The sequence below is a fragment of the Podarcis bocagei genome (assembly GCF_964188305.1).
Source record: "Podarcis bocagei genome assembly, chromosome: 3".
Classification (NCBI taxonomy): domain Eukaryota; kingdom Metazoa; phylum Chordata; class Lepidosauria; order Squamata; family Lacertidae; genus Podarcis; species Podarcis bocagei.
Genome location: NC_138127.1, coordinates 105,732,755 through 105,747,953, shown reverse-complemented (window position 1 = coordinate 105,747,953; position 15,199 = coordinate 105,732,755). Strand labels below are relative to the sequence as shown.

The 15,199-nt window shown below is 45.8% G+C and overlaps 1 protein-coding gene across 2 annotated transcripts; it reads right to left on the bottom strand.

Annotated features, from left to right (window-relative positions):
• Positions 1-4,663: 4,663 nt before the first annotated feature.
• Positions 4,664-8,030, bottom strand: LOC308583523 (beta-defensin 1-like). Of its 2 annotated transcripts, none has more exons than XR_014006274.1 (3): positions 7,874-7,918; positions 6,150-6,240; positions 4,664-4,936 (listed from the first exon to the last, which is right to left on the bottom strand). XR_014006274.1 is itself a non-coding variant. In XM_081187523.1 (3 exons), the coding sequence occupies exons 1-3, from the start codon at positions 8,024-8,026 to the stop codon at positions 4,791-4,793; spliced, it is 357 nt and encodes a 118-aa protein (XP_081043649.1). In that variant the 5' UTR covers positions 8,027-8,030; the 3' UTR covers positions 4,664-4,790. The 2 variants fall into 2 exon arrangements, 1 of the variants encoding a protein (XP_081043649.1); XM_081187523.1 differs by having other exon boundaries at positions 7,907-8,030.
• Positions 8,031-15,199: the final 7,169 nt, after the last annotated feature.

Below are 15,199 nucleotides of genomic sequence, written 5' to 3'. Positions count from 1 at the left end.
GATATAATTTGGGAAGTGCTGCTTGCTACCAATTAGAGGAGATTGCGCAGAACATCTCCAAAAGGAGCCACTTCCTGTGTTTCCTCAGAGCTCTTGTATTTTTTGGGAAAAATTCTGCAGCATATAATTACCGGTTCGAAACAAAACCCGCCGCTTGGGATTTCGTCCTCAGAGCAGTATCCCACTCTGCAGTTATGGTGCAGAGAGTCGCAGCCTGGCTTTTCGTCTTGAATTATCCCTGCGGGGAAGAAAAAAGAGGCTCGCCAGTTTAGGAAACAACAGCCCATGCTGGTCGCTCAGAATGACTCACGAGCGAAAGGAATTCCAGAAAAGCAGTATTGGTCTGTTGCAGAAAAAGCCATGGAAATTCTTCAAGGTTTGCGTGGGGTGGGGTGGGTGGTTAATGTAGACAATAGCCTACTTTTCAAGATGCATGGAGAACTTTATCATAATCCATTCAATAAGACCGTTCGTGGAGTCCAGGCACACAACCGAAATTGCATTCTTCAACTGAGACTGTATCGCCAATCAGAGAGCCAGTCCTGGACCAATAGCCTGACAAAGAATAAGGCATATGCTAGCTCTGCAATGGGGATGTGGGTGGCGCTGTGGGTTAAACCACAGAGCCTAGGACTCGCCGATCAGAAGGTCGGCAGTTTGAATCCCCGCGACGGGGTGAGCTCCCATTGCTCAGTCCCTGCTCCTGCCAACCTAGCAGTTCGAAAGCATGTCAAAGTGCAAGTAGATAAATAGGTACCGCTCCGGCAGGATGGTAAACAGCATTTCCATGTGCTGCTCTGGTTCGCCAGAAGCGGCTTAGTCATGCAGGCCACATGACCTAGAAGCCGCACGCCGGCTCCCTCAGCCAATAAAGCGAGATGAGCGCCGCAACCCCAGAGTCGGTCACGACTGGACCTAATGGTCAGGGGTCCCTTTACCTTTACCTTTAGCTCTGCAATAGAAAAAGCAGGGCTTGATGCACTAGAGGAGAGTGCAGGGCTTCCCAAGTGACTATGTTCCTATCCAATGTCAAAGATCTCTTTATCACCTCCCGCCAACTTAAGTGTGAATGCACTCACAGAGGGATAGGGAATCTGAAGATGCACACATGCATCACGCATGTGTCAATCACCCATCCTCAGAGGATTGGTCCTAGCTGGATTTATGTCACCTCTCCAGGACATTTTGGAAGATCTCACCTGGAGCAGCCAGAGTGATGGAGATAAGGTGAGGAAGTAGCAGCAGCAGCAAGAACACGGATGTCTGCATAGCGATGGCAACCCAGCCGTCTGACATGGGAGAAATCCAAAGTAACAGGTGTCTGGGTTCACTAAGAAATGCTTACCAGAACCTGAGAGAGAGAGAGAGAGAGAGAGAGAGAGAGAGAGAGAGAGAGAGAGAAGAAGCAGTAGCAATGAAAAAGTTCTCTTGTTTCTCTGCTCCTCCCTCCTTCTGGGTCATTTTGACCCAGGGGGAATTCCTCAAACTCTGTAGAAGGGCTGGCAAAAGCTCGACTTCAAACAGCAGCCACCTGAATGATGGAAGCCCAGGTGTTTGGTGACACTTTCAATAGCCAGAGATCACTTTGTTCCTGTGGCTTGGAGCCCGGGAGAAATTCTTCTCCATTTACACCAGGTTTCGATTGTATCCAGGAAATGGGGCAAACTGCGTGCCAAAAGCAGCAGAACCAAAAACCTGGCCTAAGGTTGCCTGCCTGCTTCTGTCTTTTCTCGGGATAATCTTTATGTTGGAAAAGTGGGTCACCGCAAACTGGTGTTTTGTTGTAGGCGTATTCTGCAACATGCTCTTGGCACGATCAGTCAGGGCCGGCCCTACGATGAGGTAGAGTGAGGCGGTTTTCTCAGGCAGCCTACACTAGCCTGCTAGTGGAGTGGAAGGTCCCATCCTTTGACATGTATTGGAGTAAGATTTAACCACCAGTCCAGTTGGCTTCCATATCCGCCTTGAGGAAGGATGCCGTCTTGCCTTTGCCTCAGGCAGCAAAATGTCTTGAGCCGGCTCTGCAATCACTGCACCTTTGCTGGATCTATCCTGTTTTCATTTCTTCTCTGATGCTTCCCCAATGCTGCCTGGTTATTGATGTCCAAAGCGGCTGCAGCACGACAAAAGGGGGATGAAATTAAACCATAGCATTTGTGGTATTAAGAAGATCGGGATTTCAGCAGGAAGTTATCGGATTGTGCACTGATTAGGATTCTATGTGAAATATACTCGGAGTTGAGTGTGGATTTCATGCTCTTTATTCAGCTCAGAGTAGTGAGGAATGGAAGTTCTTCTGAAATGTCTGCTTTATATACATTATTTACACAATGGGCCCCACGTGATTGGCTAATTCCGGGATTCTCCTGTAGGCCAATCAGGTTGCGGATTCACTTCCACCTGGAGTTGGATTGGGTGGCTTCTGGGGACCAATCAGACTGCTGCATTCTGAATCCTATTGTTCTAGGACCAATCAGACTGCTGCATTTTGGATCCTATTCAACTCAGTACATAACACTCTGATTCTGCGAGCAGAGCAGCTGCTCCAAAACTTTGGCAGGCACACAGAGTATTGAAAGCGGGAATCACTTTCGACTGCCCCAATAGCACTGTGAGCACAAATCATCATGAATGTGGAATAAAAAGGATGTTTGGAGCTGTCCATAAACTCATCAGTGATTTCCCAACTGTTTGGGCAGGTCTTCGTCTTGTTTCACTCTGCCCTGAGCAGCAGCAAGCATGGGAGATGTCGAGTAATACTAATACTAATACTAATACTAATACTAATACTAATACTACTAATAATATTTTATTATTTATACCCCACCCATCTGGCTGGGCTTCCCCAGCCCCTCTGGGCGGCTTCCAACTGAATATTAAAAACAATACAGCGTCGGACATTAAAAACTTCCCTAACTTCCCTCGGAGCTGGACCTCAGTGTCCGGGCTGGACGATGGGGGTGGAGATGCTCCTTCAGGTCTACTAGGCCAAGGCCCTTTAGGGCTTTAAAGGTCAGCACCAACACTTTGAATTGTGCTCGGAAACATACTTTTGCAACAAAACTATATTTGACCACTTTTCTCCTCCTTTTCTGGTTGCTCTTAAGCCCTTTCACATCTAAGCTATTTTTTAAAAAATGTGACTATGTATTTACTCATAAGTAGAATGTAGGAACCATGTGCTCTACAGAAAGCTGTCTTGAGGCACCAGGCCCATTGGCAGACCAACTCTGTGTTACAAAGATGTCTGCAAGCATGACATGAAGGCTGACATCATTAACCCTGCCCTGTGGGAATCGCTTGCTTTAGACCACAGTGCCTGTAGACAGTCAGGTTGTGTATTCACAGCAGTGACCAGAGGAGGAAAGACTGTTGGGAGGAGCGCAGAGAGAAAAAATGCCATGGTGCATCTGCATCTACAGAACTGGACACCTTCGTCTGCCCCAGCTGCAACAAAACATGTCTCTCCCATACCTGTCTCTACGACCACAGCAGGTGCTACAACCTTCCAACAGTTTGACTTCACCCCCAAAGGAGCATTCCTCCATTGTCTCCCGAGACAGATGGATGCCAACCATTGCCAACCTTTAAAGCCCTAAACGGCCTTGGTCCAATATACCTGAAGGAGCGTCTCCATCTGCCTGGACGCTGAGATCCAGCTCCGAGGGCCTTCTGGCGGTTCCCTCATTGCGAGAAGCAACGCTACAGGGAACCAGGCAGAGGGCCTTCTCGGTGGTGGCACCCGCCCTGTGGAACACCCTCCCATCAGATGTCAAAGAGAAAAATAACTACCTGACATTTAGTAGACATCTGAAGGCAATCCTGTTCAGGGAAGTTTTTAATGTGTGACATTTTAATGTATTTTTCATCTTTGTTGGAAGCCGCCTGGAGTGGCTGGGGAGACCCAGCCAGATGGGTGGGGTACAAATAAATTATTATTATTATTATTATTATTATTATTATTATTATTATTATTATTATTGCTGCGTTGCAATGCTGAAACCTGTGTTGGAAATTTAGGGTAAGAGCAGGTGATGAATAATAGCTTGCGCTTCTTCAAAAGGTACCTCACAAACTGCAAGTATCTAAAGGGCAGAGCTCGTGACCATTTTTTGAATATATGGCATTAAAAAATATTATACAAATTTTGAGGCATGTGGTCACTTATATACAAGCACCACCAGTATATGCAAATGTCTGGCTCATTTAAGACTATATAGAAGTTTTATTCTCAATGATCCTGGGACTCACAGGTGGAGAATCGTTATATAAATCTTGATTGTTTGTAAAGGGAATCTTTGATTGAACTAATACTTTATTATCCCTTTGGAGCTGTGCTTAATTTTTCTACTTTTGTCCTCCTAGGCTGTGGCTCTTTATGGCTTCATAAATTTATTTTTTGCCTTCTTTCTTCTCGTAACATATGCAATATTGTTTGTTAAGAAACCAACAGACTAGCAGCAACAACAAACTAACCAGCCATCTCCAAAACACAAAGTTTTATGATTTTGGGGACAGGGGTGGTAGAAGGGTTTATTCCAAGGTTGTTGTTTTTTCTACTTCTCAAGCAGCCAGCTCACTGCTGGTCCCTGAACGTTTTAGAAACAAGGGGGATTGAAGTGCAAACCACTGTAGGAGAGCAGCAAACAGAAATGCAAGAGAGGAAAAAATACATTTTTATTAGGAGGGTGTGTGGGTGTAAGTTTTGGCAAGGTTAATTCATAACTGGAAAAAGGGAGCAGAGGAACACTCTCTCCTTTGGGGGGATATCTTCAGTTTGCCTCTCCTTACTAAACCACTTCATCCCGGCAACAGATCATGGTGTGGTGGTAGCAGGTCCCAATCTGCTCCTCGCCCTCACTGCAGTCATCATACCGACAGATCCCTCCTCGCCGGAGGCAGTGGCTCACATACCGGGGCTCGCGCTCCCCATTTCCTGCGTAAGAAAGAAGCAGAGGACATAATGTCTTGAAGACAGCCTTGCTGGGTCAGGCAGGCTACGCCTTACCCTGTTATTCATCCTCAACATCTGGCGTTTGGAGATAGATAGCTTCTATCAACTGACCTTCTCAACTGTTAAAATCCACGGATGGGACTTTTTTTGCTAGTTTTGCTACCCTCAGAATAGTAGCTGTCAACGTTTCCCTTTCTTTAAAGGGAAATTCCCTTATTCCAAATAGGATTCCTCGCAAGAGAAGGGAAAAGTTGACAGCTATGCTCAGAAGTGTGGGACCCTCCTCAAAGAGGTCTTCTACCATCTTCTGTGACTGGCTCAAGATTGCCTTGTGAGTTTTGGGGCCAAGTAGAGATTCGTACCCAGGTTTCCCAGGTTCCCTAGCCTTACACTCTAACTGCTAGCCCACCCTGCCTCTCTTCCGCCCTGGGATGACCATGCATTGCTTTATCCTTTGACAGTCATGGCTTCTCTTCTTGTGTGACCCACCGCTTTTGCCAAATTTGTATTGTTCTTGTTATGATGATGAAATACGCCAAACCTTATGTGTTCTTGCTACTGTATGTACTGTTGCTTTAACTCACCCTGGGACCTTAAGGCAAAGGGTAAGAAATCAAATAAGCAGATGAGTAATAAAAACTCCATATGCCATTTACCGAATCAGAAAAACAACAACACACAGTCAAATGTATCAGGTGCATTCATGACTCTACCCAAGGATGATTTGCAGAGAGATCTCCTCTCCACTTACTCTCTTGCAATACAGGTGTTGTTGCTGGGCTCAAATCCAAGAATCTGGAAGGATCAAGTGCCTCTTCCTAATTTGCTGTACCAGGATGATGAAAGGAAGGAGGTGCAGGGACTACACAGAATGGCTAGTCCTTAACCTGTTACTCTTCAGTTTGAGCAAGCAAGTGTAAAAGAGTAGCTTGATGGATTTCTCCACCCATATTTGCCAGGATCATGAACCCTGAAGTTCAGCCAATCTAAGGAAGGACTCCCTGCTGCATAGATTTATTAAGCCTCATGAACAATGCAACCCATTCTGTTTTGGAATTTGAAACCAAAGCTTAATATGTGAAAGCACATATTACCTGTAGCCTGTTGCATTAAATTGTGATGTACAAGTCCACCCTAGGAAACCTATAAACTAGAGAGGCGTTTTGCTAGTGACCTCCATTTCTGTGCACCTTACCTGGGCTCACCAGGAGCACTGCAAGGAATAGGGCAACCAGGAGGTGGAAACTCCTCATGGCTGGGTCAGGCTGGGTCACTCTCCAGGGTAACTAGGAAAGTGAAATAAAAGGAGAGGGGCAGTGGTAAACCTTTTCTGTGCCATAAAACAAACCGCTAGCAGTAGCAACGATGCAAAAGCGGAAGGGGGTCAGTAAATAAATAACTAGGTAGTGTCAAATAAATGCCAGATGAATCTTCCTCTCTCCATCGCCTGCCTTTTCCCAGTCAAAATCAAGCACCCTCTTATAAATCCAGAAATTGCAGCAGGAGAAAGTTAAGTATATATGTAGGGAAAGAAATGGAACCTTTTTTGGGGGGTGGATCGTGCTCTTTCTTCCCTCTTCCCTTCCTTTCTCCCTCTCTCCCCACATCCAGTCAACCTCTGTCTATAATGAACAATCCAAATGTTACCCATCAGTGGTGGACAGAGATATATGTTCACCATGATAGGATACGGGTTTAGCTCTGCTGAAAAGCATCTAGTGGCTTTGGTTTGGAAAGCAATGTGTAATTTTCACCAGGGTTTCAGAGCACTCCTTCAGAGGCCTTAGAGGGCAGAAGTCACCTTCAGAGGACATTTATCCATCCTCATTGTTTAAAAGCAGCTCCTTCTCCTCCCTGTCTTATACACTTCAAATTGCTGATGAAAGCAGAAGCCAAAAGGTTTCTATAAAGGGACATCTTATTTTATGACTATTTTGGCTTGCTACTCCAATATGCAAGACTAAATTGCTGCGAACTTTCTGAGAATTCAAAGCCACATCAAATGTAGCTAGATATTATTTACATCATGCTTTATACCTATAAACTGGATGCACCTTATTCCTTCGATTGTAAATTGGTTTAACTGATTTTCATGTTTTCTTTTTTTGCATTGCGGTGACCCACAATGGGACCTTATGGTAAAGGCTGGGCATAGGCAGATTTAGAGGGATGTGACCAGTTCGGTCGCACTAGGCGCAGAGCCTTGGGGGTGCCACAATTATGATGTAGAATGGAAGGTGAGAGGCGAGTGGGAGGCAAATTTTGGTGTTACACAGGGCACCACTGAAATGTGAGAACCCAAGGCCCGCCACTCAGGTGGTTAAGAAATTTTAATAACAGCAGAAGCAACCATGAAAACAACAGTATAAAAGAAGAGCAAATAAATCCAATACATTCTTCGTTCATCGAGAATTGTGCAAAAAGATTACCAAGGACCATCAGCAGTGGCAGACACTGGGGTGTCAAATTCCACCAGTGCCCTGTGTGATGTTAAAATTTTCTCCCCACCATCTCTCGCGCACCATTCTCCATTGTTGTGGCACCCCCTGTGGCCCTCAGTGCGGCTGAACTTTGTGCTACCCTAAAACCACCTCTGACCACCAGTGGTGTTGGTCTGGTTGTTATTTTGTCTGTCTCCACAGATAAAAGGGGAAAACACACACCCTGGGGTGCAGTTCTTCCAAAATCCACAAGGTAATTACTGGTTCTTGTTCAGGGATCATCATGGAAAGCCAATGAGTAGAGTAACTGTAATTTGTTACTGTCACTCAACACAACCTCAAGAACAGACAACACAACCCAAAGCTTTGGCCCTCTCTAGTATTTATGGTTGATGAATGGGCCAGTGTTGGGTGAAGACCCACACAGATAATTTCTACATTTCAACACACAGGTTCTATCGCAAATACTATTAACTACCAGACAATGAAACAGCCATCAGACAGTTCTTACCCTCGACGCCCTGTGGTGCTTTGCTCCCACTGCGGTTCTAACCATCTCATGCTTGGAACACCTAGTATGACATAAGAGAATGAAATTCTCTTTCCCCATAGGCTGGAAAGGAAAGACCATTGTTTGTCTAGCAGCCTCTTGTTTCAAGACCGCTTCATTCTAGAGTGATATTAGCCAATCAGGTTGCATATGTAGGTGACTCCTTTCCAATTGGCTGAAAAGGAGACCTGATTTTTCAACTGGTCTTTAGTTTTTAAGGTCTGGAACAAGTTTTAGGGGTGTGCACCAACCATCAATTTGGTTTGTATCTGTCACTTTGGGAAACAGACTAATTTATTCCAAGTCGCTCTGTTGTCTGTCTGATTCAACTCATGTTTTGGGTCTGTTAAAAGCAAAGCTCTGTTTCCCACCATTTACTATTATGGGGGACTTTTTGACAGAAGTGGGTAGAATTTTCAGGCATCTCTTTTTATTTTGTATTTCTATTTGGTGAGAATGGATGGAATTTGCTGCCATGGTCTGAGGACATGAATCCTGCCAAATTTCAGAAGGAAAACAGTCTTTACAGAATTGGGATGGAAAAACAGGAATCGCTTAACCTCTCTGAGTTTCTTATGGGAAATCAATCAGAAAATTGCTGGGTAAAGAAACATTCACACTGAAGACAAATAGGTTATAGCGCCAGGAATCTTATTTAAGGTTGCTCTTGGGGTAGGGGGAAAGTTAAGGATATTAAAAAACCAAGAATTAAAATGAACTTTTCACCGCCACAGACGGAAGGAATGAAGAGTGACAACACTGTGCTCTAAACATTGTAAGTTCCCTAGAACTCAAAGGCAGCACAAATACAAACTGAAAAAGAACAAGAAGCCCACCCCCAGCATAAAATTAAAACAATTAAAGTAGTTGCTCTGCTTGTTGTGACTTGAAATGTTTTTTAAAGGGTGGGAGGGACCCTGATTCTTCTGATCCACTCTTCTAAGTACCCTCATCTGGAGAGGCAGGACTTGCAAAAATAGCAGTAGGCAAGTTTGTGAAACAAATAATTTCCCTCAGTATTCTACCTTCCCCAAAGCACCGTGACTGAAGAAACTGATAAAATAATTCCTTCTGTTTAAAAGCTAAACCCGACCATTAAAATGTGTCAGCTTGGTTTCTCTTTTAACAACACAAAGGAGTCTGCAGCATTTTGTGTGCATCTGTGACTGAGTCAAGAGAGCAACACAAGGTTTTGGGAGAGAGTTGAGAGTGCTCCTCTGACGCAGGGTGCCTTGTTAACATTGCCACCCAACTCAGGCAAATATAAAAGCACTGTGAAGCATCCCAGTTTGGATTTCAAACAGAGCCAGTGCACACTTCTAACAGGTGTAAAGGTAAAGGGACCCCTGATCATTAGGTCTAGTCGTGGACGACTCTTGGGTTGCGGCACTCATCTCGCTTTATTGGCCGAGGGAGCCGGTGTACAGCTTCCGGGTCATGTGGCCAGCATGACTAAGCCGTTTCTGGCGAACCAGAGCAGCGCACAGAAAGGCCGTTTACCTTCCCGCTGTAGCGGTACCTATTTATCTACTTGCACTTTGACGAGCTTTTGAACTGCTAGGTTGGCAGGAGCAGGGACCGAGCAATGGCAGCTCACCCCATCACGGGGATTCGAACCGCTGACCTTCTGATCAGCAAGTCCTAGGCTATGTGGTTTAACCCACAGCGCCACCCACGTCCCTCTAACAGGTGTACATCTCAGTAAATTAAAATTGAGCAACATGACTCATGCCCCTGAATGTGAGGATATCAGCACATGTGCCTTATTTTTAAAGCACCTATGGCAGCTGAATTTGGTGGTCTAATATCAAAAGTACTGTATTTGCTCTAGAACGGGCATGGCCAAACTTGCCCTTCCAACTGTTTCTGGACTACAGCTCCCACCATCCCTAGCTAACAGGACCAGTGGTCAGGGATGATGGGAAGTGTAGTACCAAAACAGCTGGAGAGCCAAGTTTGGCCATGCCTGTTCAAGAAGAACGTAGGTGCCTTCACGCAATATTTACTCAGTCCACTATCAAGCATGATATCTATGGCTGGGATATCACTGCCTCCCAAACATATGAGATCATTTCACACCACGACAAGCTTCCCTATCCATGTGTCAGTGCAGTAAGACAATGTTATATGCTTTTTACGGTTTGCTTATTGTTTGGTTGGGAAATATTACCTGTTCTTTTGGTGGCATTCTCTCCCTCCCTCCCTCCCTCCCTCCCTCCCTCCCTCTCTCTCTCTCTCTCTCTCTCTCTCTCTCTCTCTCTGTGTGTGCGTGTTTGGTTTTCGTTTTTTGGAAGGGGTATAAGTATTTTGCTTGCTGGAGGCAGTTGGCATTCTGAGTGTTGCCAGTTTCCTTCTGTGAAATGGGTACTTTGTGGTACCCACGACAGTTTATGAGATTTCTAAATGTGCAAGAACATGGATAGAACCTCTCCATTCTGAATGAAATCAGCCCTGAGTGCTCACTGGAAGGACAGATCCTGAAGCTGAGGCTCCAATACTTTGGCTACCACATGAGAAGAGAAGACTCCCTGGAAAAGACCCTGATGTTGGGAAAGATGGAGGGCACAAGGAGAAGGGGACAGAGGACGAGATGGTTGGACAGTGTTCTCGAAGCTACCAGCATGCGTTTGACCAAACTGCGGGAGGCAGTGGAAGACAGGAGTGCCTGGTGTGCTCTGGTCCAGGGTGTCACGAAGAGTCGGACGCGACTAAACAACAAGAACATAAGAACGTGTTGGAACATAAGAGCCTGCTAGATCAGGCCAATGGCTCATCGAGCACAGCATCTCATTCTCAGATGTCTGTGGGAGACCAGCAATGAAATCCAAGCACAATATCATTCTTTTTCTCCTGCGGTTCCCAACAACTGGTATTCGGAAGCATTGCTTCCTCCAGATGTACACAGCACAGACATTCATAGCCCTCTCCCCCTCCATGAATCTTCTTTTTAAAGCCATCCAAGTTGGTGGCCATCACTGTCTCCTGTGGCAGGGAGTTCCATAGTTGAACTATGTGCTGTGTGGATGAAGTATTTCGTTTTGCCTGTCCTACATCTTCCAGCCTATGCACTACAGTGGCACCTTGGGTTACAAACACTTCGGGTTACAAACTCCGCTAACCCGGAAGTAGTACCTCGGGTTGAGAACTTTGCTTCAGGGTGAGGACAGAAATTGCACCGCGGAGGTGTGGTGGCAGTGGGAGGCCCCGTTAGCTAAAGTGGTGCTTCAGGTTAAGAACAGTTTCAGGTTAAGAATGGTTTTGGGTTAAGAATGGACCTCCGGGGGGGGGGGGAGTGAAGAAAAAAATGGACTGGACATTTGAACAGACTGTGGAGACAGCAATAATCTGCTTCTCTACTGTTTTGTCCATTGACTTCAACCCCTCTGAAATAGAAGTAGGAGTTGTCACACTTGATAATCCTAAATTCAGCATCCTTACAGAAGCAGAGATTGATGCACAGCTTGTCGCTTTAGCAGAGAGAGATTAGCTCTACAGTGGTACCTCTAGATACGAACGGGATCTGTTCCAGAGCCCTGTTCGCATCTAGAGGTAAACGTAAGTAGCGACGGCATGTCTGTGCACGCACACGTCACTTTTCGCTGCTTCTGCGCATGCACATGATGTCATTTTGAGTGTCTGCGCATGCGCAAGCGGTGAAACCCGGAAGTAACGCGCTCTATTACTTCCCGGTTGCTGCGGAGCGCAACTCGAATGTGCTCAACTCGAAGCGTAATCAGCCCAAGGTATGACTGTATTTAGAATTCCTAATTTTGTGACTTCGGGCCAGAATGTCTGGTGAAAACCAACTTGTTAATGGCTCTGGATTATGGGCTGAAAATGAAATGCTCACTATCTGATGTATTTTACTCTGTACAAATAAAACGGTGGATTTGGGGGGAACCCCCCCTAAAAAAAACAGACCTCCCGAATGAATTAAGTTCATAAACTGAGGTTCCACTGTATTACTAGCCCTCTCTGCTCCGGTGAGAACAATGAACTTATTTTCTAGTCTGGCCTTAGATGGAATTTCTTCATGTTCTGATGTCATATCCAACCATTCACTATGGATCTAAAATAGCAAGTTGCCACCTGACTCTTTTGTTGTGAAATGTTTTGATTACTTAACAAAGTTCAAAAAAAGGTTCAAAAATGTTGCTGTCCGGACAGTCAAAACCCCAAAACAAAAACCCCTATGCACTGCTTGAAGAAGTGCTTTCTTCAGTTGAGCTTTAGAATTCAATGCACAGAGCCTTTGAGGCATCAAAAGCTTCTTCCTACTGACTGTGAGATCTTGCATAAGCATCGCCAGCCTCCCAGAGCTGGTGAGTTGGGTGTACCTTAATGCCCAAGCAAGGCAGAGAGCTTAAAAATCTCTTTTTGCACCTCATCCACTTGAGTTACGGTATCTAGTGCCTAAAGAGGTTTTAAGATCTCCTCCTTGCTTGAAGGACAAGGTCTGCTCAGCACTCTGGCTTTAGGGATACAGTGGAACATTGGTTTTCGAACATAATCTGTTCCAGAAGACCGTTCGACTTCTAAAACATTTGGAAAACCAAGGATCAATGGTTTTTTTGGCAAAATCCACTGAAAGAAACAAAGAAATGTGCCCCGGAAGCCGTTCGACTTCTGGGGCGCATTCGAATATGGAAGCAATTACTTCTGGGTTTTTGGCATTTGGGTTCTGAATTGTTTGGATTCCAAGACGCTCAAAAACGTAGGCTCCACTGTACTAGGGACTCCCTCTCTCTCTCTCTCTCTCTCTCTCTCTCTCTCTCTCTCTCTCTCTCTCTCCCCCTCACCCATTGACCATGGGTGTGGTTCCAAGGATTTTGGTATATGTGACTTTTGTGCATATGTGGAATTCTCAGAGCTGAACCCCCCGCATAAGATGCAATCATGCTGTAAAACCCAAGACTGCAAGAAAAGCGCTCAAATTTCCTTCCAAAGCAAACCAAACTGGGCTAAGCATTGCTGACTCTGAAATGTCTTAGTCCTCAGAGAAGTGGGGAGTCCAGAACAATGTTCAGAGTCAGCCTACCCAGGTGAACACAGCAGCCTACCCAAGGGCTTGCACAGAATTCCTGGTCACCTATAACAACACAGGTCTCATTTTTTTATTATTATAAAAAAGAATCATTTGTTTATTATATAAATCTATGATTTGTTTTTGCAATGAGGGATTGGTGCTACAGTTTGACAGCAGGGGTTGGAAAGGCTGCGAGTGCTTTAGAAGGAAGAAGTGGAAAGAAAGACAATGCCAGAGGATGCGTAAATGCGCACAACGGTCCTGATTTCCTCTCCGTTTCACAGTGGAATTGTTGAGCTGGGAGAAACCGCTTTCCTAAAAAGAGCATGCAGACTCAGAGACGTCGGTTCTCTCGGGACACTCTCGCCCAGGTTCTCAGGTCATCCGCAACAGTCTCGGCGCCGGCGCCTCTCAATCCTTCTCCCGGCAACATTTTATTTTCGTGTGGTAGCACGTGCTGATCTCGATTTCATTGTAGAAGCACCGATTGCCTCGGCATTTCCCTGCTCTCCGCCGGCAGCGCCTGGCGAATAAGTTCAAACCGGCTCCTTAGCAAAGGAAAATGATGATTCGTGATCACTCGCGCTCCGTTATAGGACAAGGGGAAGGGTGGGGTGACAATGATCTGGGGGGTGGGATACATTTGCAATTAGGATGGGGGGGAGGGGAGGGTCTGTATCTTAGTGGTAGAACACCTGCTTTTCATGTCAAAGGTCCAATGTAGGGGACATCTCTGGGTTCGGAAAGACCCCCATCTGAAATGATGGTTGGCCATTGCAGACTGGGTATCTTCAACCTTTCAGACCCAGAACACACCTTTAACCAAAACCTGCATTGGGGGACCCATTTATTAAACATTCACCGGATATCTGCATGGTAGTATTTCTGTTGCCGCCCACCTTGGATCCGGCTATGGGTCCGACTAGTGAGCCTTAAATGGCTCAGGACCACAATACCTCAAGGACCGCCTCTTCCCATATGAACCTACCCAGACCCTGAGATCATCATCTGAGACCCTCCTTCGTAGGCCTTCTCCTCAAGAGGTCCGGAGGGTGGCAACACGAGAACGGGGCCTTCTCTGTAGTTGCTCCCCGTTTGTGGTATGCTCTCCCTAGGGAAGTTCGCCTGGCGCCTTCATTATATATCTTTAGGCACCAGGCAAAAATGTTCCTTTTTTATATATGGGGGAAATGAATTCCTATGCCCCCACAAATAACCCAGAGATGCATTCTAAATAAAAGCACACATTCTACTCATGTCAAAACACCAGACAGGCCACACAAATAACCCAGAGATGCATTTTAAATAAAAAAGTCCTGGTTTCAGCCTATAAATCCTTATGTTGCGCAGGACCACAATACTTCAAGAACCACCTCTTCCCATATGAATCGACCTGAACCCTGCAATCATCTAGGAGTCTTGGTTGACATGAGCCAACAGTGTGACGCGGCAGCTAAAAAAGCCAATGCAATTCTGGGCCTCATCAATAGGAGTATAGCATCTAGATCAAGGGAAGTAATAGTGCCACTGTATTCTGCTCTGGTCAGACCTCACCTGGAGTACTGTGTCCAGTTCTGGGCACCACAGTTCAAGAAGGACACTGACAAACTGGAACGTGTCCAGAGGAGGGCAACCAAAATGGTCAAAGGCCTGGAAACGATGCCTTATGAGGAACGGCTAAAGGAGCTGGGCATGTTTAGCCTGGAGAAGAGGAGGTTAAGGGGTGATATGATAGCCATGTTCAAATATATAAAAGGATGCCACATAGAGGAGGGAGAAAGGTTGTTTTCTGCTGCTCCAGAGAAGCGGACACGGAGCAATGGATCCAAACTACAAGAAAGAAGATTCCACCTAAACATTAGGAAGAACTTCCTGACAGTAAGAGCTGTTCGACAGTGGAATTTGCTGCCAAGGAGTGTGGTGGAGTCTCCTACTTTGGAGGTCTTTAAGCAGAGGCTTGACAACCATATGTCAGGAGTGCTCTGATGGTGTTTCCTGCTTGGCAGGGGGTTGGACTCGATGGCCCTTGTGGTCTCTTCCAACTCTATGATTCTATGATCATCTGAGGCCCTTCTTCTTGTGCCCCCTCCATGTGAGGTCCAGAAGTTAGCAACATGAGAACAGGCCTTTTCTTCCTTGACTCCCTGCTGGTGAAATGCTCTCCCCAGGAAGGCTCACCTGGTGCCATTGTTATATACAGTGGTACCTCCGGTTACGAATGGGATCCG

Coding starts and splice junctions, on each gene's coding strand:
- LOC308583523 (XM_081187523.1), bottom strand. CDS start 8,026: ATGGTCTTTCCTTTCCAGCCTATGGGGAAAGAGAATTTCATTCTCTTA. Junction 6,241..7,906: donor AGCACCACAGGGCGTCGAGG/GTAAGAACTGTC, acceptor TCACTTTCCTAG/TTACCCTGGAGAGTGACCCA. Junction 4,937..6,149: donor AGTGCTCCTGGTGAGCCCAG/GTAAGGTGCACA, acceptor TTTCTTACGCAG/GAAATGGGGAGCGCGAGCCC.